We start from the raw sequence: 26527 nt of genomic DNA, 5'->3' as shown, positions 1-26527 counted from the left end.
CACTCGCCTTGTGTTTTTGGCTTTTTAATGAATTATCTTGAAATTAATTTGTTACTTATCTTGCTGATCCTGCGTCAGTGAGATGCCTCCCTCAAGGCATCTAAGTTTATTGTAATAATGTAAATGTCCATGGCTAAGTGAGACAATTGATTTATGTTTAATAATTGAAAGAAGATGCTGCACATGGCTAAAATCCTTTCTACATTAACGTGTGTGTGTGTGTGGTTGTAATGCACAGTGACGGACGTCATGGTATCTTGTGTTTCCTGTGGTATAATAGTGTCACAAACGTAGCCTAATAGCTTCAATCCCTCTAAAGTTAAGTAGCTTGCAAGACTCTGTAGTCCCACCTGGTACACTGGGCCTCCATGTGCATTAAAGACGTGTAGGCCTATAGACTTAACCAAACGGTCTGATCCTTTTAATTGATTGTTCATTTAAAGGGATTTAGATCTACCAACAAATTTTAAAACTCAGTTCGTCATATTGTCAGTGGTTTGAAAAGAACACATTCCATATACAGTTATGTTTTATTTGACCATCTGGACCACTCGTCTGAAGGCCTCTTCAACTCCAAATCCTGTCGAGGCGGAACAAGGCTGCACGAACCAATCCCGATCGGAGCAAATCTTTCTCAAGTTAAACTTGTCCTTGATTTCAGTGACAGTCATTGCGCCGTTCACGTCCTGTTTGTTGGCGAGAAGAACCAGCGGACGGCCCCGCAGCTGCTCACTCCTCAGTATGTTCTCCAGCTCCCGCCGCGCTTCCTCCAGGCGCACCCTGCTCGAGCTGTCCACAACAAACGCCACAGCTGCCACGTCCTGGTAGAAACACGTCCAGTGCTCACGCATCTTTCCCTGGCCACCGACATCCCACACTGTTAAGGCGATGTTCTTCATGTTTTTTCTCGCCTCAAACATTTCCACGTTGAAGCCGATGGTAGGAACGGTGCTGACGCACGCGTTGTGTTTCAGTTTGTAGAGGAGAGTCGATTTCCCAGCGTTGTCCAGGCCCAGGAGGAGAACCTGGGCTTCTGGTTGTTTAGATCCTCGCAGTCCCATGGCGACGTGCACATGTAAAGACATGGGATGGGCACATCTTCCACTTACAGTGTCTTTTGACGTAGTGTTTGCTTAATGCGTTGCCCGGAGTTTAATAGATAAGCCGGTCGCTGCATGCTGACTGTAACTCACGGCTCACCGATAAGGTGCCACACCAGGGGGCAAAGTTTGCACCAACCCAAGGATATCCCTTGTTTACATACACTGTAGAGTTATGCAAACGTAGGCTATTGCATCTGTAAAAACAATGTTGTTCAGCATGTTATGCAAAAGACATTCTGCTGCCTACGTTCACAGTCTAAAATCCTATTCAAAAAGGATAATCATACATGATTTGCTATAGGCTGTTAATATTTCTGTGAATAAAACCCACTCTATGCTTCTGAATCAGAAAGAATAAAGGTAAAGGGAGACATGTTTTATTTATTTATGTAAGACCATGTCGCACAGTGCATTTGATACATTGCACACATGCAATACTTTGCCTGAATTACCATTCTGACACAGTTCAGGCATTTTAATCATATAAAACACAAGTTGCCCCAGTGCAGGTGACAATCAATGGGAACACTATCTGGACTTCACCTGCCAAAGAAAGAGATGCAGTTTCTAACCGAACCAGCGCTGTCCTGCTCTTAAATAAATAAAATAATAATAAATCTTTTATTTCAACATACAAAACAATTTCAAAAAGTGCATCCACCTGAAGTGAAATGTCAAGTGGATGTTGTAGTTCTCAGACGATCCACTTATACCAAACCTTTCCAAAAAGTTTCCAGAGCTTCTCAAAAACAGGACATAAACCCCTTTTGATATATATACAATCAGTCTGAATGTTTAAATAGGCAAATCTTCACTAACATGTTCAACATCACAACTTTATTAGGTTAATATACAATACTGTATATACATTATATATATATATATATATATATATATATATATATATATATATATATATATGACACCCCTTCAGTTGTTTGGTTGTCCTGAATCTAAAGGTGGGTCACCTCCAGTCCACGTTAAAACTATACCATCAAATCAATAAAATAAATACAATACAAGCATGTATTCAAATAAAAAAGGAAGGTAAACAAATGAAGGTTGGTCAACCATTGAAAGGATGCACTTGTTTTCCTTAGCACAGTGGGCCGAAGTGCACTGTGATTACAACCCCCTCTTTATAGCAGAGTGGCTGATGAGAGCTGTCATCACAATGTGTTTACTTACTCAACCCAAACTCCCTTCTTTCATTCGATCTACTCCTCATTCCTCTGAAAATTCAACAACAGAAATGACTTAGGTGTATTCATTCTTTCTAACTCAGACAAACATAACTCAGTTATGTTGGAAACAAGCAACTTCCCAAAGAAAAACCGTTATCTCAGTGCGCATGTCACATGGCTCTCTCTTCGCCTCCTCTCATCATTTTCCTCTCTTACAGTCTGGCACTAATATATGAATGTCTCGTTTAGACTAAATTAATAAATTATAGTGATCAGTCCAGCCAACTCTTCCATGTTTCGAAGACTATTTAAATCCACCTTGATTCCACGCGCTGTAGTGTGAATGCGCCATGACGGCGCATCTCCAACCCAAATCAGCATCAGTGGCATCCTGCTGCTCGGAAAACGCCAGAGCTTAAAAATGACACACAGTGTCCAAGTAGCCTAGGGGGCGCTTCCCTTAATTCCATCGAATAATATCACCAGTAGTGGAGATTTAGGTCTTGTATCAAGATCTGAGCCAGTTCTCTCCCGGCTTCACCCACACTCCACCGGTCGGATTGTCCATCACGTACACTAGCCCCCCGGCGTCACAGCGGCTTTGGGTCCAAGTATGGGGTGTTGACTTCTCTATTGCACGGGGGGAAGAGTGAAGACAAGCCGACTGACTGGTCACCTTCTTCTGAATGTGGACAACGGAGGCTGGAGTGCAACAAGCGTCGATCCGCTGACCCATGTCCACCGTGCCAACGCTGTGGAAAATCACCCGCGCTTCAATGGAGGATTTGGAGCCTTGCTGTCCCATACTGTAACTTAAATTCAAAGAGAATCGAAAGCAGAATAGTTTAACTCTTGCTAACGTCTGAGGGTTGGCTGAATGTCAACTTTCTTCCTCTGGTGGCTGACCCCACTTGTCTCACTTATTAAGAGGCAAATCCAGCCTAAATAACATTAGACAACGAGTTCCCGTAAGGTTGTAGTCAATCGCCTGAATGTGGCAACACGGCTCTTAGGCATTTGCATGAGTCCATGTCCGAGCTATTCTGAGTCCCTCCACCTGGTAAAGAGCGTCAATAAACTTGATATGACAGAGCGCTTCCGAGATGCCCGCGCCCCTGGGGGCTGCAGCGGTGTCGAGTTGCAATGGCACAGTCATGGCATGGAAAGCTATTTGTGGTCCAACAGAGGCATCCCAGAAACACTCAGAAGGCGTCACTAGTTTCCTCAACCTTACTCTCTCTATCTCTCTCCTCATTCTTTTGGGATTGTGCATCGCCAAATAAGTCAAAGTAAACTTGAGACAGGTGGTTGGTGGCAAGAAAGCACAGCTGATTCAAAGTCCTGGAGAGGTGATAAAACGCAGAAGAGGGGAAAAATACCTTTGAGCAAGGCACTTACTCAACGGCTTCAGTGGGTGCGCATGTGTTAAAACCCCATGTGGTGTTTAAATATACACTACCGTTCAAAAGTTTGGGGTCACCCAAACAATTTTGTGTTTTCCTGAAAAGTCACACTTATTCACCATCATACGTTGTGAAATGAATAGAAAATAGAGTCAAGACATTGACAAGGTTAGCAATAATGATTTGTATTTGAAATAAGATTTTTTTTTACATCAAACTTTGCTTTCGTCAAAGAATCCTCCATTTGCAGCAATTACAGCACTGCAGACCTTTGGCATTCTAGCTGTTAATTTGTTGAGGTAATCTGGAGAAATTGCACCCCACGCTTCCAGAAGCAGCTCCCACAAGTTGGATTGGTTGGATGGGCACTTCTTGCGTACCATATGGTCAGGCTGCTCCCACAACAGCTCAATGGGGTTCAGATCTGGTGACTGCGCTGGCCACTCCATTACCGATAGAATACCAGCTGCCTGCTTCTGCTCTAAATAGTTCTTGCACAATTTGGAGGTGTGTTTAGGGTCATTGTCCTGTTGTAGGATGAAATTGACTCCAATCAAGCGCTGTCCACTGGGTATGGCATGGCGTTGCAAAATGGAGTGATAGCCTTCCTTATTCAGAATCCCTTTTACCCTGTACAAATCTACCACCTTACCAGCACCAAAGCAACCCCAGACCATCATATTACCTCCACCATGCTTAACAGATGGCATCAGGCATTCTTCCAGCATCTTTTCATTTGTTCTGCGTCTCACAAACGTTCTTCTTTGTGATCCAAACACCTCAAACTTGGATTAATCCATCCACAACACTTTTTTCCAGTCTTCCTCTGTCCAATGTCTGTGTTCTTTTGTCCATCTTAATCTTTTTCTTTTATTGGCCAGTCTCAGATATGGCTTTTTCTTTGCCACTCTGCCCTGAAGCACAGAATCCCTCAGCCGCCTCTTCACTGTAGATGTTGACACTGGTGTTTTGCGGGTACTATTTAATGAAGATGCCAGTTGGGGACCTGTGTGGCGTCTGTTTCTCAAACTAGAGACTCTAATGCACTTATCTTCTTGCTCAGTTGTGCAACGCGGCCTCCCACTTCTTTTTCTACTCTGGTTAGAGCCTGTTTGTGCTGTCCTCTGAAGGGAGTAGTACACACCGTTGTAGGAAATCTTCAATTTCTTAGCAATGTCTCGCATGGAATAGCCTTCATTTCTAAGGACAAGAATAGACTGTCGAGTTTCAGATGAAAGTTCTCTTCTGGCCATTTTGAGCGTTTAATTGACCCCACAAATGTGATGCTCCAGAAACTCAATCTGCTCAAAGGAAGGTCAGTTTTGTAGCTTCTGTAACGACCTAAACTGTTTTCAGATGTGTGAACATGATTGCACAAGGGTTTTCTAATCATCAATTAGCCTTCCGAGCCAATGAGCAAACACATTGTACCATTAGAACACTGGAGTGATAGTTGCTGGAAATGGGCCTCTATACACCTATGTAGATATTGCACCAAAAACCAGACATTTGCAGCTAGAATAGTCATTTACCACATTAGCAATGTAAGAGTGTATTTCTTCAAAGTAAGACTAGTTTAAAGTTATCTTCATTGAAAAGTACAGTGCTTTTCCTTCAAAAAGAAGGACATTTCAATGTGACCCCAAACTTTTGAACGGTAGTGTATATATAAGTACAGTAATGCACAGTTAATGCAGGCCAGCTGGCTCTGAGATAATAAAGACTGAAGGGGGGGGAAACACATTCCAGATGAAAGAGTTTGTTTAATACTGATAGTTTGCATACAGAATTGTTTTACACTGCTTTTTCTTTTTACACTGTGCATCTGCTCACCATGTGTGAATCATTGACAGCTTTTCAAATTAAAGGGATGGGTCCTTTTTTGTAAACTTCTGGTCATGTACAGAAGGACAAAAAATTAATGTACAGTATATTGATTTGGCAAACCGCCAGACACCCCCCCCCAAAAAAAATCAACAACAAATAAGGCATTAGGTAAAACCTTAAATAAAAAAAAAGACTTCTCTCAATTGATGCAAAGGTCATGCAACAGTTGTAAAACATAGTTGAACACAAAAGGTATACGTCTGGTTTACTGTAACCTTCCTTGACAGGTTGTTGCTGTTGATGACACCAGTTGTATTGCTTCAGGAGCATATCATGTCACTAGCTACTAGCATTCCGGCTGTGCAGTTCACCATGCGCCGGTTTCTCCTGGTAGAAGAGGTGTGGAAGTCTGTTGCACCTCCTGTTTCGTGCTTTCAGGTCAAAAGGCAGCCAACATTGTGTCAATGGATACGTACTGTATGTGAGTACTTTGTTCATGAACATGGATAAGCCGAAGCACATGCCCTGATACAGATGGTGTAAAACAACTTTGATTGAACAGCTTACATTAGTTCCGCCAAGAGGTTAAGGTCAGCAAGTAAATCAGGTTGTACATACATTAAAACCCTCTTGTATTACTGAGGACATACAGTATATATGTAACAATTCACCATTCCAAAAAAATAAACATTTGAAAAGTGCAATTTTTGACATAACTGATTGTGTGTCTGTGTGCATGTGTTGTATGTATGAAGAAAGAAATACTACAACCTAAAATATAACTTCTGAGTATCACTAACCTTTGGTTTACTCAAAAAGCGGAAGTAAATTTAGCAGTTTCAGCCTTCAAGAACAAAAGTGGCCTGAGGAGCCCCCCTCCAGCACATTCATTGGTTCATTCATTATTTTGCTGGTTGGCTGCTGCAAACAGTCCCATCCATAAATTGGTCTACTTAAAAATAAAAATAAAGTTATAAGTTGTTAAGTTACTCTACATTAAAATCCCTAAAAAACTCAAAGTAAAAAGAAATGCCAATTACTAATTTAATTTCTTATTCCATCTTTAAATGATAAATTAGTAATTGCATTTTAAAATGGAAACCCATTGATTTAAAAAAAACTTTTAAATGTAAGTTTTTTTGTAATTCAAATTACTCTTGTGTCCACTTTTCATATTCCATCTCAATTCTTTAGTTTCCTGCTTAACCATTTACAGTTTGCAATTGTGTGTCTGCTTGAACTTAAGACAGTACTCTTTTATTTATAGATGTGTCCGTACCTAAATGTTTAATGAACTCCAACCCACAGAGTAGTAGCAGAATTGTGATTGAGTATTGTGACACTGTTCACAGCTGCCTGCAGCCAGAGGGTGAAACTACAGATGGTTAACAGCTACCATTTAAGTCTACAGGCGGCCAGCAGTTGATACTCAAAAGTTAGATTTTAGGTGCAGCATTACTTCAAGTTAAATAAAGGTATGGATCCACTGGAGTCTTTTTATGTTTGACATTATCCCCATAAAAAATGTAACAGACACATACATTACTTGAGAGCATCATTAAAAAGCAGCAAGCAGGGTGGTGTTTTAGCAAATACATTTTCAATAGCTTCCTGTGGTTGCACAGTAGTTTTTGAATAGGCACTAGTTGAAGCCTCCAGTGGAGCTGTACCATTCATGTGCATTAACGGTATACAGTAGTAATCACAGTCTAAAGTGTGCTGGTTAAGAGAAAGTATCCCCTGCTGCTCGGAAAACGCTGTGTTTATGCATCTCCACTGTTGGAGAACTTCAGTATTTTTTCATGTATTCGTTATTAAGTTTGCACATGGTTATGATGTCTGTATTGTGTTTGAATGCCCTTATCTCAATCAGAAACCTACAAACGAAACAAAACCCTAATTTGACACGTGTTTTTACATGTGTGCGTATGTCTGTGTGTGTGTGCGTGCACTTGTACAGTTCTCAGTAACCTTTAACTTCCTCCGGTCCTGATGTGGAAAATCATTGATAACATTGATCGCAATATGATCCCTAAACTTGAGCCTGACCTACTCCCCCGCCTTGCTGCTCCCCCCAGCTCCACTTTTGAACTTCACCACCATGACAGTGATGTTGTCGGGGCAGCCGCGGTAGAAAGACTGGAGGACGATGCTCTTGGCGCCAAAGTGAGGCTCGTCTAGCCGCTCGCGGACAAACCGAATGGCCTCCTCGTTGCTGAAAGCGTCCCACAGGCCATCAGATGCCAGGATCATGAACTCCGGTTGGAGCTTGTCCATGTCAAAGGTCATGATGTCGGGGTCGGGGATGACTACGTTGAGGTTCTTCAGCGGGTAGTCCCCTAGAGAGCGGGACATGGCCAGGATTCCCTGGACTCTCCAGGATCCATTAAAACTGATGAAACCTCCTGGAAGTGAAGAAATAAGAACAACAAAGGTTAGGCCCAGTTTATGATCTGTTAATATGGAAATACTTGAAGAAGTATAAGTGCTTTAAGTAAAAGTACAAATACCACACTGAAAAATACTCTAAGTCCTGCATTGAAAATGTTAATTAAGTAAAAGTATGTAAGTATCATCAGGAAAATGTACTTAAAGTATTTTAAAGTAAAATAACTGTTTAATCGGCCAATCATTTCAGCTGGACATTACATTTATAATAAAACATTGTATTTTACACATTGCATGTGTTTTATGTGCAAAAATCTTAATTTGTAAAGTAACTCAAGTAACTAAAGCTGTCAGATTAATGTAAAAAGAACAATACGTCTCTCTGAAATGTAGTTGAGTAGAATTTAGAGAGAGTGGCACAGAAAGAAAGGAGTCAAGTAAAGTACCTTACATGTGTACTTATGTACAGTCCTTGAGTAAATGTACTTAGTTACATTCCATCACTGGACAGAAGTGGCAGAAAACTAGACTGAGCTGGAAAAAGCTGTTATAAATACTGGAAAGATTTGTGATAACTTGATAGGCAGAGCTCACCTTTAAAAATCCTTTAATCACACAGCTTAGGTGTCTATTTCATCTAAATCTGAATCTAAATCTGTGCTTTGTTTAACACGATGCTGTTCCTAAACACACCCACAGATGGCGTCCAAGGAGCCTACATTCATCCACATAAGAGTGCAGTGCAGGTAAATTCAGTATGGGATGTATACTACACGGTTGTTTCTCTCATCATCTACCTGCCCTCTTGATCCTCTTGCGCTCTTTGAGCTGGTACGGCTTGTGGTCGTGTGATAGTGCAACAGCGTTCCCGTCTTTGTCACACAACACACCACGAGAGTCTCCGACGTTAGCCACTGTGAGCTCTCTGTCTGACAGCAGCGCCACAAGACATGTCGTTCCTGCACGGATATATAGAAGAGAAAGACAAAAATGAGAGCTGAGAAATACGTTTTAAGTAAATGCTACAACAATTCTGAATCAAATCTGGTTGCGTGTTTATTTGAAACAATAACAGAGGCTAGGGGGTTGACCACATTTTTTTGGTATCCTACGTTGCAAGTTAAAAATGATCCGTAACAGGTATTTGCAAGTATTTGTGCCAGATTACATTTAGCACACAAAACAAAACAAGTGTTGCTTACGGCAGCTGTTGAGAGCAAATAAAAGAGATAGAAAGTCAATAATTGGTTAAGGTTTGGGATGTTATACAGAGGCAGTAAAAGGCAAAGATAACAATGAGACTCACAACATTCTTGGACAAAGTCCAAAATGTCAGTATAATATATCTCTAGGAATTAAACGGTCAAGAGATCTCTGGTATGATAGTATCTGTCACTATTATATTTCCTTTGATGTTCCACACTATAAGAAACACAGTGATTTATAGGGATGAGAGAGAGAGAGAGAGAGAGAGAGTCATAAATGTGTCATATGCTGAATTGACACAATGTCAGACTGCCACCAAACCAATCAACACTGAAAAACAATGGGCCAAAAACAACCGCTTCTTGAGGTAGATGTATCAAATGCCACCAACAGATCAATGTGGTCCGTAGCTCTGAATTTTACATCAGAGCAAAGAGTATCAACTGCAGCATAATATAAATGCAGCATAATGTTACAACTCAGCAGTTATGCTTATATTACTATAAGTGTAAATAGAGGGAACCTGTGCTGAGAGGATATGATACAGGAAATTGTGAGATTTAGTGTGATCACTGAGGTGTTGTGACACGCCATGTCCTGTAAGAGGCAGAGGGCGTGGATGCTGAAAGAGACGAGAACTTGAAGAAGTAATTTCAACTTCTCTACTTTAACCAGGGCCAGGGTGTTAAATATTTCATGCAAATGTTTTGGATTAAACTGTATTACAATACATGTAAAGTGCACCAAAAGGATACGCCTTCATAAATGTGTGTGGGAGTTTGAGGTGTATTTTCACTAAATACTTTCGCTGATTATTTTCATTTCGCAAAACAGCTCTTCTTTTCTACACACACACACACACACACACACACACACACACACACACACACACACACACTCCCCTGACCTGCTTCATCGTGGTTTGCAGAGAGCTTGTCCAGCATCTCACGATCCACGGTGAGGATGCGCTGCTCCAGGATGCTGCCGTAGGAGAGAGCACCATCTCTCCTCTCTCTCTCAAAGGCCTGCAGCTGCTGCTTCAGGGAGTCTGGCAGGTGGGCCTTCACATAGTCAGCTGCAGCCTGGGGAGGAGGGGGGCACAAAGGGAGGAAGACATGTGGATGAGTAAAGCCAAAGCAGTTACCTTGAACCCTACAGAAAGTTACACCTTTCAGATCCAACTTTAAATACAATCAGTCTGAATGTTTAAATAGGCAAATCTTCACTAGCATGTTCAACATCACAACTTTATTAGGTTAATATACAATACTGTATATACATTATATATATATATATATATATATATACATACATATTAACGTATAAAACGTATAGATGTATTTAAAGCAAAACAGTTATTTTTGGTGCTTTCATTTTCTACTTATTAAGCTAAGAAAAGCATGTTCTTCTTTCTTCTATTCACGTAAGTCGCTGCACTGCATTTTATATATAATATTTTCAGATGATCGTTCCTCAGTTTAACAGGTCAACAGAATGGAATAAAGAATGTTGCAAAGTTATGACTGTTTTCCCCCTGGGGTTGCCAGGTAATATGGTCTACAACTCATTTAGAGAAGTGCTTTTTTCATTTCATACAGGACGTGCTCTTAGCTGAATTATTGAACAATCTCCTCTTTCTCCATCCCACTTGCCCTCCTCCTCCTGCCCTTAGTTATCTGCTTCCTTCCTCATTTTCTCTGCCAAGATTTCCATTATGCTAATGCTGTCGCATCAAATCTGAAATGGGAAAATGTAATGCAATCTTAATGTCCCGGTTGATACAGATGACATATTTCATATTTCTAATGTTCTAACCATGCATGACCATTCATGACCATGCATTTTAGTTTATGTGGCGCAAGAGTTTGACTTTAAATGTCTCTGCAGCATTTTCTTCATACGCAAACTAAAACTGACAACCGCTACTTCTACTGAGAATGTGTATCATTACTTAAATGGTATCGGGAGTAAAATGCAACAAAGTAATGAGACCTGGACATGATTTAATATTCCTAATGATCACTAGAGTGTGGCCATCTCTTCCAACTAACCCCCCCCCCTTTCTTCCTCTCTCTTTCCCATATACTGACAAGTGTAATTCATTTATTTAATTGGAGAGCGAAGCACTCAGTAAGCCTTGATCAGGAAAAGTGCTTCAAGTGTAAATTTCCATATGTCGTAAAGAGCTAAAAAGGCCAGGGCCAGTGCAGTTTTAGACAAATTCTTCACTGTCTGAGGATTCAATGGGGGAATGTAAGACGTTGGACCAACGTTATATTACAGGTTGAGCAATTTGTATCTCTTATTGACATCGCTGTTTATATTTAAATCCTATTTGCCCCTCGAGTCGTATAACACATTCAATCTTATGCAGCAAAGCAGTATGAAAACCTGCTACCTAGTCAAAAGTTCCTGCTTCAACAGCAAATAGTCTCAGTAAATCACGGCAAAAGGGGAGCAGCTGCTTGTGCTGACTTTTATAATTCCGGGCCATAACTTACCATCTCGATAAAAATACAGAAAAAAAAAAAGAAGGAAAACAGTGAAGCGTTTGAGAAATATCCTGCAATGTCCTGCATATTTTCAGAGCCAGAACACACTGCACTGGCAGAGACAGCCTTTTCTATCGGGCCATATTTGGTTTGGCGGCAAGGCTTCATTTAGTATTGGGGAGGTTTGTGTGAGTTTGTGTTTACAGTTGTGCCAAACTGCATGAAAATGCACAGCACATAAATGCCCTAGGAGATCCACGCATGCAGTAAAATATACTGAAAACATTAGCATTGAGAGTCCCAGGTAAACACATGCTTTCCCAGCATGAGCATTAGACTCATGTCTTACTTGTTAGTGCTTAGGTTTTGGACTGGGAACACTTTGTGTGTGTGTGTGTGTGTGTGTGTGTGTGTGTGTGTGTGTGTGGTGTGTGTGTGTGTGTGTTAGGTTTTGTCTCTTTCCTCCATTCCCCTGTGTTGCCGAGGGTCACTGGTTTCTCATGGCTGCCTATAAACCATATGTCCTGGGCACCATCTGTCACACCCCCACCCTGGTCCCCAGAGGTTCCAGTGTACGACAGATTTCACCTAATGATGCTGCTTGCGTTTATAATTTAGAGCCCAGTCTTCCTGTTTCACATCGCCTATTGTTGTTTCTTCATTATTGAGACATAAGAACAGATTTTTAGATTGAAAGCAAATCTATAGTGAGTCGAACAACAACTAGTCCATCACAATTTCCCACAGTAACATCTTCGGGATGCTTTTTTTTGTCTGAGAAAAACAGTAAAAATTCACATTTGAGAGGCCGGTGATGACATTTTTTCTTAAGAAATGACTCCCCCATTCTTTGGGTTTCTGAGGTCTTCCTTGACTGCATGAGATGTTTTAGTTTTGAGTAAAGAAAGTCCCTGCAGCTGCAACTAAGGTTGGTTTCTAATTTGAGTTCAGTTCTAGTTGGACTAATCTAAGAATATCTAAGAATATTCCGAAAAAACACCTTTCAGGCTCTGTGTACAAAGTAGTATATATAACTTAAAGATGACTGGCATGGTGAAGCATACTAGTACTTTTATCATATCTCTCACATTCTCTTAATTCAAATGTTCTCCTGCCGGTTTAGTGTCAAGTCATTCCCATTCACCCCTCTGTCTGACAATCTGCATTTTCACTCATTTGATTAGAGAAAACATACTCAGTACACTACCTGTTTGCAAGGTTGCAAACAGGTAGTTTGCTACTTGGTTGCAAGAGTTGACTATAGAGAGGGAACCAACCGACAGAGGAGTGTGTTTACCTATCTGGATTGCCCCTTCTATTCCTGTCTCATATACAAATATTTACTTTTCCCGTCTGTCCTGACATCTCTCACTCGTTCTCCCTCATTTTTACTCTTTCTTTCCTCTAAGGTTTTCTTCTTTTTTGAATCTATGTGTTCATGTCAGTTTGTTTTTTTGTTCCCTCCTTTTTTTTTGTCAGTAGTCATATGTTGTTCCTACTAAATAAGAACGGGTCACTCTGACATTGGACTCAGCTATGACAGTGTCAATGGATCAATGCACAAACATCATCCTGAGATATGGAAACACACACACACACACACACACACAGTGAGGAAGTCAAGTGGCATGTCTGTGCCCCAAAAACAACTCACTGAAATGGTGCTAAACCGAGAGTTGGCCTTGTCCTAGTGTTAGCCTATTTTCTATCTCATTATATGATAAATCTATATAAATGATGTATGGATTTAGAACAGGTTTTATTGAGTAGCCTAAAAAGCAGCACATACTAATCTATTGTTTGCGATCTTCCAGCCTGTCTCGACCTGCTCTGAATCCAAATGATGCGAACTCGACTGCAGCAGCAGATCTTTGGGTCTGAGTCCAAACAAGCCCAGTGATTACACCGGCCTGCGTACCCTGTCCCTCCGAGTCCTACCTCTCCACCGTGACCGTCAAATATCCCGAATATGGACGGGTGGCTCTTGTTGGTGATGTCGGTGAGCACCTCGAAGCGGTCCTCCATGTGATCTCGCCTCCCCTGAATGGAGTACACGGCTACGTTGTTATTCTTGAAATCCCAGGTTTTGGAGAACTCTGCGTCCAAGACACTGAGGCCCCCCAGCCGGTCATTCTGCATCATCTCCGCCACTTTCCCTTTCACCATTTTCACGGCGTCCCGGCTGGACTTGACGATGGTTTTCACCTCGTCCGTGTGAAAGAAATAACTCCACAGCGCCAGACTGATGCACAACAGAAACAATGTCTCAGGCCTGAGGAGAAAATAACGCATAATCCGACCCAGAAGAGACAAGAGCGTCATTGTGTCTCCTATCATCACACGCAACAGAACTGCAGTCCGTCTCTCTCTCTCTCTCTCTCTCTCTCTCTCTCTCTCTCACACACACACACACGCACACACACACTCTCTCTCTCTCTCTCTTTTGGCTCAATTCACTCCATCCGCTCAGCGGAACTATAAGAAATCGATTCACTGGGATACTACGCTGACTGACAAAGGCTGGATTTCAACATTGAAAGTAATGCTCCTCGGAGGACTGTCTTCTCTACGCCGACCGCATTTGCGCAAAGCACGGCAGACTAGTCAGCAGCTGCCGGGACACCGGGCCGAGAGGCGCAGAACAAAAGAAGACAGGCCACGGTCATCGACTCGATCCGATGTCTTGGTCCTATCTTCGGCTGTACAGCTGCGAGAGGATTCTCCGAGTTGAGATCTCTCACAGCCCATTGTAGGATGACGAATATTTTGGGTTAGACCCACCCCGACAAGAGACATGGGAGTCACCGGGGGGCGAGAGCCGACGATGTCCTCCTTTCCGCCGCTGACCCCGTGTCTTCTCTCGGATAGCCTGTGTCTATTCAGTCTCCGCATTTTTTTTTTTTTAACACACACACACACACCTCCATTTTTGGAGTTGTGTTAAACCACAAAAGGAGAGTGAGAATAAGACAGGTGTCCCGGAAGTCATATGTGGTTGTGTTAACAAAGCAAAACACGAGACGGCGCTGGTCCCAGTGAACAATGGATGGTTTTAAAGCCGGGGCTTTATTTTGAAAGTAGTTAGCAGAAGTAGATTTTTTTCTAGTGGCCAGCTTGTCACTGGCTCATTCTTCTGATGTTAGTGGGAGCTGACAAGCGCGCGCAGCTGCAGGAATGAAATGATGATGTCATTACATATCATACTGATATCACAACTAGAAACACATTTGTGGCCGGGTTGGTAGGGTGGTAGAGCGGGTGCACACAGAGGTTTATACCCCGACGCTGAGGTCCAGGGTTCGATTTCCCGCATGGCTTCTCTCTCTCGCTCTCTCCTATCTCAGCTGTCCTGGCCATTAAAGGCGGAAATGCGCCCCGCCCCCCCCAAAAAAATAAAAAATAAATAAAAGAAACTAGATACATTTTCACTCCATATTATCTTCCATTCATCACGGAACATTTTAGTGCCCTTCTGTCTTGTTATGACCAACTGGATATGAATGTAAAACTAGGACTAGAATAGAATATACTTCAAAATATAATATGTAGGCTAGACACACGCACATCAAGTAAATAGCCCACATGCAACATGTGGTGAATTCAAATTATAATGTAATGACAACAATAACTCATTATAGATTATAATATAGATCATTACTGCTCAGTGATTAATGTCAGACTGGGCCTTTGTTCAGATGTTGTTACAGCAGTCGTTGCTTTCACTCGTCACCGCCCCCTTGTGGCTCTCTGTAGTAATACATCTCTGACAGTCCCATTAACGTCACAAGGCAATTCAGTCACACAAAGCGCGCGCGCGCGCACACACACACACACACACACAGGGAAAAATTATATACTGTAGTCTGACTTTTTTATTTCTTTTGTTGACATTCTATACTATTACTTTTTAAATCTTTTTTTTTGACATGATCTAGTGTGGCATTTGTATCACTTTTTTCTACAAACTATGCTACGACTGTTACATGAGTTATTTGGTGAGATAGTGGGTGGCACTAGAAATTAGGCAGACTCTTACCAAAGTTTGATTCCCAGTCCGAGCTGGCCCTTTGGCATGTTCTTCCATACTTTCTCTAGCATACTATTTGACTTTTTATGACTTTTTTCGACACACCATATGTTACTTTTTTCACTTTTCAAGATACTGTATTATGACTTTTTTAACATTTTTTTAGAAATACTATACTATGACTTTTTTATCGCTTTTTTCAACATACTATAGTATGACCTTTTATCACTTTTTTGACATACAACTGTATAGTATGACTTTTTTTGACATACTATAGTGTGACTTTTTATTACTTTTTTTCAACATACTATACTTTGACTTTTTGATCACTTTTTTAGACATACTGTACTATGACTGTTTTATCACTTTATTCAATATGTGTGACTTTTTTTTGACATACTACAGAATTACTTTTTATCATTTTTTGGCATACCATACTGAGACTTTTTATGACTTTTTTTGATGTACTATACTATGACTTTTTTAACACACTATAGTATGACATTTAATCACATTTTGTTACATACTATAGTATAACTTTGAATTACTTTATCAATATCCCATAGTATGAATTTTTGACGTACTATACTATACCTTTTTAATCCCATTTTTTGACATACTATACTGTGACCTCTATATCACTTTTTTTGATATACTATAACCTTTTGACATACTATAATGTGCCTTTTATTACTTTCTTTCAATGTACTATACTATGACTTTTTATATACTAAACTGTGACTTTTATCACTTTTTTTTAAATACTATAATATGAATTTTTGACGTACTATACTATGACATTTTACCACTTTTTTAGACATACTATATGACTTTTTTGATATGCTACAGCATGACTTTTTAATCACATTTTTTGATACACTATAACTTTTTGACATACTATAATGTGCCTTTTTATTACTTTTTTTTCGATATACTATACTATGACTTTTTGGAAACACTAAACTGTGACTTTTTTATCACTTTTTCGGTACTAAACTATGATTTTTTTTTCCAATATACTATTGTATGACTTTTAAATCACATTTTTTGGCACATTACAGTGTGACTTTTTATTACTTTTTTTGACATACTATACTTTGACTTTTTGATCATTTTTTTAGACATACTGTACTATGACTGTTTTATCACTTTTTTCAATATGTGTGACTTTTTTTCGACACACTACAGTATTTCTTTTTATCATTTTTTGGCACACCATACTGTTACTTTTTATGACTTTTTTTATGTACTATACTATGAATTTTTTTTAACACACTATAGTATGACTTTTAATCACATTTTGTTACATACTATAGTATAACTTTGAATCACTTTTATCAATATACCATACTATGAATTTTTGACGTACTATACTATACCTTTTTAATCCCATTTTTTGACATACTATACTGTGACTTCTTTATCACGTTTTTGATATACTATAACCTTTCGACATACTATAATGTGCCTTTTTATCACTTTCTTTCAATGTACTATACTATGACTTTTTTATATACTAAACTGTGACTTTTTATCACTTTTTTGGTACTATACTATGACTTTTTTTCAATATACTATGGCATGACTTTTTAATCAAATTTTTGGACAAATTATAGTGTGATTTTTTATCACTTTTTTGACTTACTATACTTTGACTTTTTGATCACTTTTTTCAATATACTATGGCTTTTTTTGACATACTATAGTATTACTTTTTATCTTTTTTTTTGGCATACCATACTGGGACTTTTTTATAACTTTGTTTGATATACCATATTAGGACTTTTTCGACATACTACAGTGTGATGTTTTTCACTTTTTTCGACATTCTATACTATGACTTTTTAATCACATTTTGTTATATAGTATGACTTTTATCATTTTTTTGACATACTATACAGTGACTTTGTATCACTTTTTGAATGTACAATGGGGGAAATAAGTATTTGACCCCTTGCTGATTTTGCAGGTTTGCCCACTTACAAAGAATGCAACGATCTATAATTTTAATCATATGTACATTCTAACAGTGAAAGACAGAATCCCAAAGAAAATTCCAGAAAATCACATCATATGAATTTATTAAAATTGATAACCATCTGATGAGGAAAAACAAGTATTTGACCCCCTGGACAAACAGCATGTTAATATTTTGTAGAAAAGCCATTATTGGCCAGCACAGACGTCAAACGGTTTTTATAGTTGGTGACAAGGTTGTGCACATTTCGGCAGGGATGTTGGCCCACTCCTCCCTACAGACAGCCTCCAAATCATTCTGGTTCCGAGGTTGTCGCCTGGCAACTCGAATTTTAAGCTCCCTCCAAAGATTTTCAATGGATTCAGGTCTGGAGACTGGCTAGGCCACTCCAGAACCTGATGTGCTTCTTCTTCAGCCCCTCTTTTGTTGCTTTGGCAGTGTGCTTAGGGTCGTTGTCGTGCTGAAACCCATTCTCGACCCATCTTCAGCTCTCTCACTGAGGGAAGGAGATGTTGGTCCAGAATTCCACGATACATGGCCCCGTCCATCCTCCCTCATACGATGGAGTTGTCCCGTCCCCTTGGCTGAAAAGCACCCCCAAAGCATGATGTTGCCACCACCATGCTGACGGTGGGATGGTGTTCTTTGGGTTGTACTCTGTGTTCTTTGCCCTCCAAACACGACGAGTTGAGTTGAGGCCAAAAAGTTCTATTTTGGTCTCATCTGACCACATCACCTCTTCCAGGCCTCTTCTGAGTCGTCCAGGTGGTGAATGGCGAACTTCATGCGGGCCTGTACATGTTTCTTCTTGAGCAGGGGGACCTTGCGTGCGCTGCAGGATTTCAATCCATGACGGCGTAGTGTGTTACCAACCGTTTCTTTTGTAACTGTGGTCCCAGCTGCCTTCAGTTGATTCATCAGTTCCCCCCTTGTGGTTTTGGGATGATTCCTCACCGTTCGCATGATCAGGGACACCCCACGAGGCGAGATCTTGTGTGGAGGCCCAGACCGAGGAGGTTGGCGGTGGTGTGGTGCTTCTTCCATTTCCTGATAACTGCACCGACAGTTGATCTTTTCTCTCCAAGTTGCTTTCCGATTCTCTTGTAGCCCATCCCAGCCTTGTGCAGATCTTCAATCTTGTCCCTGATGTCCGTAGAAAGCTCTTTGGTCTTGCCCGTGGTGGTGATGTTGGATGCTGGTGTTTGAGTGTCGACAGGTGTCTTTTATACAGGTAACGAGGTGAGGCAGGTGTATTTGATGTAGATAATTGGTTGGGATTGGGGCTGTGTCTTAAAGAAAGACTAACTGGCTTGTAGGAGCCAGAATACATGCTGTTGGTAGGGGGTCATATACTTGTTTTCCTCATCAGATGGTTATCAATTTTTATAAATTCATATGATGTGATTTTCTGGAATTTTCTTTGGGATTCAGTCTTTTACTGTTAGAATGTACATATGATTAAAATTATAGATAGTTGCATTCTTTGTAAGTGGGCAAACCTGCAAAATCAGCAAGGGGTCAAATACTTATTTCCCCCACTGTACTATAGTATGACTTTTTAATCACATTTTGTTATATACTATAGTATGACTTTTATCACTTTTTTGACAAACTGTACAGTGACTTTTTATCACTTTTTGAACGTACTATAGTACGACTTTTTAATCACATTTTCGACATACTATACTGTGACTTTTTTATCACTTTTTGTGATGTACTATGACTTTTTTTCAACATACTATAGTATAACTTTATATCACTTTTTTAACATACTATACTGTGTCTTTTTTATCACTTTTTTCAACATATTATAGTATCACTTTTCATCACTTTTTTTCAACGCACTATACTATGACTTTTTCACCACTTTTTTGTTGACATACTATACTCTGACTTTTTTTAACATACCATGCTATAACTTTTTAATGGTTTTTATTTTTCCAACATACCATATCATTACTGTTTTTAACATAATTTATGTGGAGGCACAGTGGCTCAGTGTCATACGATACTATGACTTTTTTATCACTTTTTTTTTAACACTACACTATATGACTAGTTTATTTCATTTTTTGATAAACTATACTATGACTTTTTGTCACTTTTTTCAACATAATATACAATGACTTTTTATTATAGAGTGAAGAAAAAAATATATATAGACGACCAACTACCAGTCCACAATCCGTATTTCAGTACATAAGGGAACTACCTACAGGCTGAGCTACTGCCACACTAACATTTTTGACGAAATTAATACTAATTTAAACCAATCCCGCTTTTTTAATTATTCTCACTACTTCACCTTCTTCTTATGCAAGTATTCCACCAATCCAGTCCAGCTTTATCAATTCAGTTTTTCAGGATTCACAGGTATTTTCTGCAGGAAATGCATTTTCTAGTTAAAACAAACAGTAAATAACGTTCAATTAAGCTGAACTTGTCCTTCAGCCCAGTTCAGAGTTGGTTGTGATGAAGTGTCATGGTTTATCACGAACTCATCTAAAGATGTTAATTGATACAGCAACTTAGATTTCAAAACCTTACAGTGGGGGAAATAAGTATTTGACCCCTTGCTGATTTTGCAGGTTTGCCCACTTACAAAGAATGCAACTATCTATAATTTTAATCATATGTACATTCTAACAGTAAAAGACTGAATCCCAAAGAAAATTCCAGAAAATCACATCATATGAATTTATAAAAATTGATAACCATCTGATGAGGAAAAACAAGTATATGACCCCCTACCAAACAGCATGTATTCTGGCTCCTACAAGCCAGTTAGTCTTTCTTTAAGACACAGCCCCAATCCCAACCAATTATCTACATCAAATACACCTGCCTCACCTCGTTACCTGTATAAAAGACACCTGTCGACACTCAAACAACCAGCATCCAACATCACCACCACGGGCAAGACCAAAGAGCTTTCTACGGACATCAGGGACAAGATTGAAGATCTGCACAAGGCTGGGATGGGCTACAAGAGAATCGGAAAGCAACTTGGAGAGAAAAGATCAACTGTCGGTGCAGTTATCAGGAAATGGAAGAAGCACCACACCACCGCCAACCTCCCTCGGTCTGGGCCTCCACACAAGATCTCGCCTCGTGGGGTGTCCCTGATCATGCGAACGGTGAGGAATCATCCCAAAACCACAAGGGGGGAACTGATGAATCAACTGAAGGCAGCTGGGACCACAGTTACAAAAGAAACGGTTGGTAACACACTACGCCGTCATGGATTGAAATCCTGCAGCGCACGCAAGGTCCCCCTGCTCAAGAAGAAACATGTACAGGCCCGCATGAAGTTCGCCATTCACCACCTGGACGACTCAGAAGAGGCCTGGAAGAAGGTGATGTGGTCAGATGAGACCAAAATAGAACTTTTTGGCCTCAACTCAACTCGTCGTGTTTGGAGGGCAAAGAACACAGAGTACAACCCAAAGAACACCATCCCCACCGTCAAGCATGGTGGTGGCAACATCATGCTTTGGGGGTGCTTTTCAGCCAAGGGGACGGGACAACTCCATCGTATTGAGGGGAGGATGGACGGGGCCATGTATCGTGGAATTCTGGACCAACATCTCCTTCCCTCAGTGAGAGAGCTGAAGATGGGTCGAGAATGGGTGTTTCAGCACGACAACGACCCTAAGCACACTGCCAAAGCAACAAAAGAGGGGCTGAAGAAGAAGCACATCAAGGTTCTGGAGTGGCCTAGCCAGTCTCCAGACCTGAATCCATTTGAAAATCTTTGGAGGGAGCTTAAAATTCGAGTTGCCAGGCGACAACCTCGGAACCAGAATGATTTGGAGGCTGTCTGTAGGGAGGAGTGGGCCAACATCCCTGCCGAAATGTGCACAAACCTTGTCACCAACTATAAAAACCGTTTGACGTCTGTGCTGGCCAATAATGGCTTTTCTACAAAATATTAACATGCTGTTTGTCCAGGGGGTCAAATACTTGTTTTTCCTCATCAGATGGTTATCAATTTTAATAAATTCATATGATGTGATTTTCTGGAATTTTCTTTGGGATTCTGTCTTTCACTGTTAGAATGTACATATGATTAAAATTATAGATCGTTGCATTCTTTGTAAGTGGGCAAACCTGCAAAATCAGCAAGGGGTCAAATACTTATTTCCCCCACTGTATACAATAACTGTATTTTTAAACAAGCTCTGATGTGTAATAAAAATCAAATAGATTTTTTTCATTTTGAGTAAGGTGTTCAACACGACTTTTGTACAACCTGGTATTTAACCATATTTCTTAGTGTATATATAGATAGATTACTTTATCATTTGGGGAAATTAAGATGTCTTTGCAGCCAGGTACCTTAAATACAGTTTAATACAGTAATACAATACAAAGTACAGTACAATAGGATACAATCACAATAATACAAAAACACTGAAAAGGAGGGATACAAACACAACTACAGTGGGAATGCATTGCACTATAAAACATTTTTACAATGTAAAAATTAGATAAAGTGCAGAGATGACATGAGGCAAGGATATTGATATGATTGTAAATAAATATTATAGTGCATACAGTATGTAAGTACATGAGTGAGTGGAAATATAATTATTCTGAAGCGTTGTAGTTGATAGAGACAAATATGTAATGAGGAAGATGAGTTATAAAGGTTGACAGCAGCAGGCAGGCATTATTTCCTGTTGCGCTCCTATAATAGACCTACAATGCTGCACTGTATCCACTAGATTTCCTTGGATCGGAGTAAGAACACCCATGCATTGTACTGTTGTTTCAAATTAGAATCAGAAAACTTTTTTCTCCGTCTTGACAGAAAATTGCCTTGTGGCTCAACATACAGGGCAAAACAAACGTGAACAGTCAACATAAAATATGTTATGTTTACAATATTTCTACGTTCAAACATTTGGAAGCAATACTGCAGTTAATTGTTTGAATGATGTGATTGTGAATTTTATTTACAATGACATTGCAAACGATGCTCAGGGTATTACATGTGAACCTGAACAATTTTCTCTTGTATTTCAAATAGTTCTTGTTTACAGCCCAGCTTACATAAAACACATCAATGAAAAGTAGTGGATTCACGCAATTTGTCAGGAGATTTTCACATTCTTAGCTATGCAAGTGTAAAATGTCTGTAGTGACCTTCTCTGCCATTTTGCTTTTTTGAGTTGTTCATCTGTTCTTTTGCCACACACAGTATCATATGGCGCCTCATCAGATTTTGTGTGGAACCATGGCAACCAATGAGGACCTTAATGTCAGAGGTTTGAAACTACATCCAACACACATCCTGAGACACGTACAGTAAAGCTTGGTTCAGTGGGGCCCGGTTTCCATGAGGTCTACTGGACTCTTTGGGTTGATCAAGGAGGTGAACGGCTGGATTAATGTTGCCACGCCGTCTGTTGTGGGACATTGATCCCTCTCCCACTGGGTGTATGGTGATCCATTTTCTGCTTTGAGGTGCTGCCAAATGGCGTGATCACTACAAGGTGTCACACCCAGCAACTCTCATATGATATGCTATTCACTACCAACAATGTGCGAGTCTCTGTGTGAATACTGTATTTGTAAGTACACATGTTCTGCGAATGTGTATCATCGTGTGTAACATTATACTTCCGCTGTTTGTGTACAAAGCAAACATGTGTGCGAACAACACTTAAGCAGTGCGTGCACTCATGGGCCTTATCCCATATCACAAAGAATAAAGTCTTGCCTTGTGTACAACCTTCTTTATTTCATATCCCTCAGGAGTCATATAATCTGTTCTTTCCAGCCCACCTACCTCATAATAACCCCCCGTGTTCTGTCCCTTGTTCTTTATTTGGGCCACCGGGCCAATATAAGGAAGCAGGCAGCCCACATCAATCAGTAGTTGGAGCGGATGGAGTGAAGAGTCAACGCCATTTCCATCTTCAGGTAAACAAACTTGTCGCTTTATTACGCATTGTAAAAACGCACTGTGGTGCAATAGGAAAAAAACACTGCACCTGTATCTATATTCTTCAAACTTCCACTCTTTTCCCCCACAGCTTATTGTAGCCCTCAGTATGCCTTTCGTTCGCTTAGTTTTCCTGACCACTGTCCTTGCGGTACTGATGGCCATGCTGGCCTCCAGCGCACGGACCACACGCTGGCCCAAACCTCAGACCACCAAGAAGCCCCCTCGAGCTGGGAGCAGCGGTGGACGGACCACCACCACAACCCCATCCCCTTCCAGCAGCCTGCTCACGGACGAGACAACTGAGGCCACAACGGGCGCTTACTCCCTGTCCCCTACAGACAGCACCACATATTCCAGTGACACGTTCTCCACTGAGTTCCACACCAATGCCGTAGTGCCCCCCGGGAACATCCTTGGAAACTACTCGCTTGACTACAATGAATGCTTCTTCAACGTCTGTGAGTGCTGTCCGCCAGAGAAAGGCCCCGTAGGGCCTATGGGAGAAAGGGGGCCACCTGGACCACAAGGAGAGAGGGGCCCTCTAGGTGAGATGGATTATCCTTTGCAGGAAAAATTACCTTTTGGAAGTCAATATTTGTCCTCCATCATACTCCAGCATTTTTCCATTCTGCCATTTCAAGGCTAAGGTGCAGCAGCCAAGCCTTTTGGGGCACCACCTAACCTGAATATGTGGAACTGGTTAACTTTTCTCAGATCTAATGATTGTAGTTGGTCCCCAATTTTAAATTAAAGCATTTTGAGTGTCATTTATTATTTCCTCTCGTTTTCTAAAGTTTTAGACACCGACATGGTAATAACAATGGTCAAAAAGTATGTGAAATTACGTTTTTTCTTTAGTTTAAAAACATAACATTTTCTTGAGGGAGGACCCCTAAACACCTCGCCAAATTCGCGCACCCAAGTCTTCCACAAATGTAGGGAAACACTGTACTCTGCTCTGTTTTCCAGGGTTACCAGGAGAGAAGGGAGATACAGGACTCAGAGGACTTCCAGGACCAGCAGGACTACCTGGAGCCAACGGACTCAACGGCGACATAGGTACAGCGGGGCTTAACAGCAGGAGAGTTTTTGATTGCATCTCCGTTTCTGTCCATCTATCCCTCTCTCCTTTTTTGCAAAACGCTGTCCTGTATAAGCACGTTGTGGATGTCATTTTCTACGCTTTATTTATCAAAACTACCACAGGTGACAAAGGTGATAAAGGACCCATGGGTCTTCCTGGTACACCTGGGATCCCAGGAAAAGCAGGAGAGAAAGGTGTGTAGATGTACAATAGGTCATCTCTTTTAATCTTACCAAATTATATTAGATTAAAATATGTATAAGAACACATTATTTGTGTAAATGTATATTACCATTTAAAAAAGTAAAGCATTCTAATTAAAAAATGTATTATGTGAATGTAACCTCTCTACCTACTTTAGGTGATCCGGGCCCCAGAGGAGAGAAAGGTGAACGAGGCCTCAGTCTGAAAGGGGACCCAGGAGAAAGAGGAGAGCCTGGCCTGAATGGGACTAAGGGCAGCATCGGGCCAGAGGGGCCTATGGGTCCCCCTGGTTTAGCTGGGACTAAGGGTCCGAAAGGTGAACAGGGACCTATAGGTGACTGTTTACCAGGCGAGAAAGGGGACGTGGGTGAGAGTGGGCCCCCTGGTCTGAGAGGTGAGAGGGGCCCCCCAGGAGTTAATGGAACTGATGGTGCCAAGGGAGAGAGAGGGGAGCCAGGGCCTCCAGGAGGGAAGGGGGATAACGGTGCCAGAGGGCCCCCAGGACCTCCAGGAGGGAGGGGCATAGCAGGACTGAGAGGAGAAAAGGGAGCTAAAGGTGGGCGTGGGCCCCGGGGCCCTAAAGGCCCACCAGGTGAGAGCGTGGAGCAGATTCGCTCTGCCTTCAGTGTGGGCTTGTTCCCCAGCCGGTCCTTTCCTCCGCCCGGCCTGCCTGTGAAGTTTGATAAGGTGTTTTACAATGGGGAGGGGCACTGGGACCCAACAATCAACAAGTTCAACGCCACATACCCGGGGGTCTACTTATTCAGTTACCACATCACCGTGCGCAACCGGCCCGTGCGTGCTGCCCTAGTGGTTAACGGGGTACGGAAGCTGCGGACTCGGGATTCTCTGTACGGCCAGGACATCGATCAGGCGTCCAACCTCGTGCTGATGCATCTGACTGAAGGCGACCAGGTGTGGCTGGAGACGCTGAGAGACTGGAACGGAGTTTACTCCAGCAGTGAGGATGACAGCACTTTCTCTGGCTTCTTGCTTTACCCAGACTCAAATAACAAACCTACTGACGTGGAAAACGTGTGACTGCAACTGTTGACCTTTGATCAGCCATGATTGTAACTTCTTGTAGACCCTGCAACCTTCAGCCTATTCCACTGCCCTGTCAAATTATCTTGTGAATCAGCTACATGCTGCTGCTACGCTATCTGCTCGCTGCTGTCGTGCTAATCAAACCAAATGCTTTGCCTGCCTTGCTGTATTTGGAGATAGATGAGGCTTGATCATATTGCTGCATGCAACACTTCAGTTCTTTGTAACAATGCATTAAAAATGTCCACGCTTGAAATGGATGACCCTTGAGTTTTATTTATTTAGAACCATTGCTAAATGCTAATTCATAAGCCATTAGTCATTGCAATTAGAATAGATAAGCTCTGTGTCAGTGAGGCCAACACAAATTTGGAAACAACTGTAAATAATGCATAATTGCATTTGGTTCCCACTAGAGGGTGTAAGGTGTCCAAGTTATGTAAAGAAGAGGGATTGGTAAATGCAGCGATCAGTGCAGAGAAAGTAATAAAAAAGGTTGCAGACAATGAATTAGAATGGGATGTTCAAAAAGAAAACATTTTAAGTTCACAAAAAACAAATTAAGACTCAACATGTGGGGATAGGAGATAAATACTTGAGCCTTTAATTTAATGCAGATTCCACTCACACA

The 26527-nt window shown here is 41.0% G+C and overlaps 3 protein-coding genes across 3 annotated transcripts; 1 reads left to right on the top strand and 2 right to left on the bottom strand.

Annotated features, from left to right (window-relative positions):
* Positions 1-57: 57 nt before the first annotated feature.
* Positions 58-1155, bottom strand: arl14 (ADP-ribosylation factor-like 14). The gene has a single exon (XM_032531524.1). It carries the CDS (start codon positions 1083-1085, stop codon positions 531-533), a length of 555 nt encoding a protein of 184 aa, XP_032387415.1. The 5' UTR covers positions 1086-1155; the 3' UTR covers positions 58-530.
* Positions 1156-5433: 4278 nt separating this feature from the next.
* ppm1la (protein phosphatase, Mg2+/Mn2+ dependent, 1La) lies at positions 5434-14567 on the bottom strand. The gene is made up of 5 exons (XM_032531521.1): positions 14035-14567; positions 13542-14002; positions 10019-10193; positions 8703-8864; positions 5434-7922 (listed from the first exon to the last, which is right to left on the bottom strand). Exons 2-5 carry the CDS (start codon positions 13938-13940, stop codon positions 7567-7569), a joined length of 1092 nt encoding a protein of 363 aa, XP_032387412.1. The 5' UTR covers positions 13941-14002; positions 14035-14567; the 3' UTR covers positions 5434-7566.
* Positions 14568-22606: 8039 nt separating this feature from the next.
* Positions 22607-26113, top strand: LOC116699288 (inner ear-specific collagen). Its single transcript, XM_032531801.1, has 5 exons — positions 22607-23536; positions 23650-24106; positions 24531-24620; positions 24768-24839; positions 25007-26113. The coding sequence occupies exons 1-5, from the start codon at positions 23195-23197 to the stop codon at positions 25888-25890; spliced, it is 1845 nt and encodes a 614-aa protein (XP_032387692.1). The 5' UTR covers positions 22607-23194; the 3' UTR covers positions 25891-26113.
* Positions 26114-26527: the final 414 nt, after the last annotated feature.

The sequence above is a fragment of the Etheostoma spectabile genome, chromosome 12 (genome assembly GCF_008692095.1).
Source record: "Etheostoma spectabile isolate EspeVRDwgs_2016 chromosome 12, UIUC_Espe_1.0, whole genome shotgun sequence".
NCBI lineage: Eukaryota > Metazoa > Chordata > Actinopteri > Perciformes > Percidae > Etheostoma > Etheostoma spectabile.
Note: the sequence above shows the minus strand (reverse complement) of the source record. Positions and strands in the feature narration are given on the sequence as shown.

Bases quoted from the DNA above. Each gene is read 5' to 3' on its own strand.
- LOC116699288 (XM_032531801.1), top strand. From the start codon at position 23,195: ATGTTCTGCGAATGTGTATCATCGTGTGTAACATTATACTTCCGCTGT. The intron at 23,537-23,649 runs GTAAACAAACTT...TTTCCCCCACAG, and splicing joins AACGCCATTTCCATCTTCAG to CTTATTGTAGCCCTCAGTAT. The intron at 24,621-24,767 runs GTACAGCGGGGC...AAACTACCACAG, and splicing joins CGGACTCAACGGCGACATAG to GTGACAAAGGTGATAAAGGA.
- ppm1la (XM_032531521.1), bottom strand. From the start codon at position 13,940: ATGATAGGAGACACAATGACGCTCTTGTCTCTTCTGGGTCGGATTATG. The intron at 8,865-10,018 runs GTCAGGGGAGTG...ATATCCGTGCAG, and splicing joins TGCAAACCACGATGAAGCAG to GAACGACATGTCTTGTGGCG. The intron at 7,923-8,702 runs GTAGATGATGAG...CTTCACTTCCAG, and splicing joins CAAGAGGATCAAGAGGGCAG to GAGGTTTCATCAGTTTTAAT.
- arl14 (XM_032531524.1), bottom strand. From the start codon at position 1,085: ATGTCTTTACATGTGCACGTCGCCATGGGACTGCGAGGATCTAAACAA.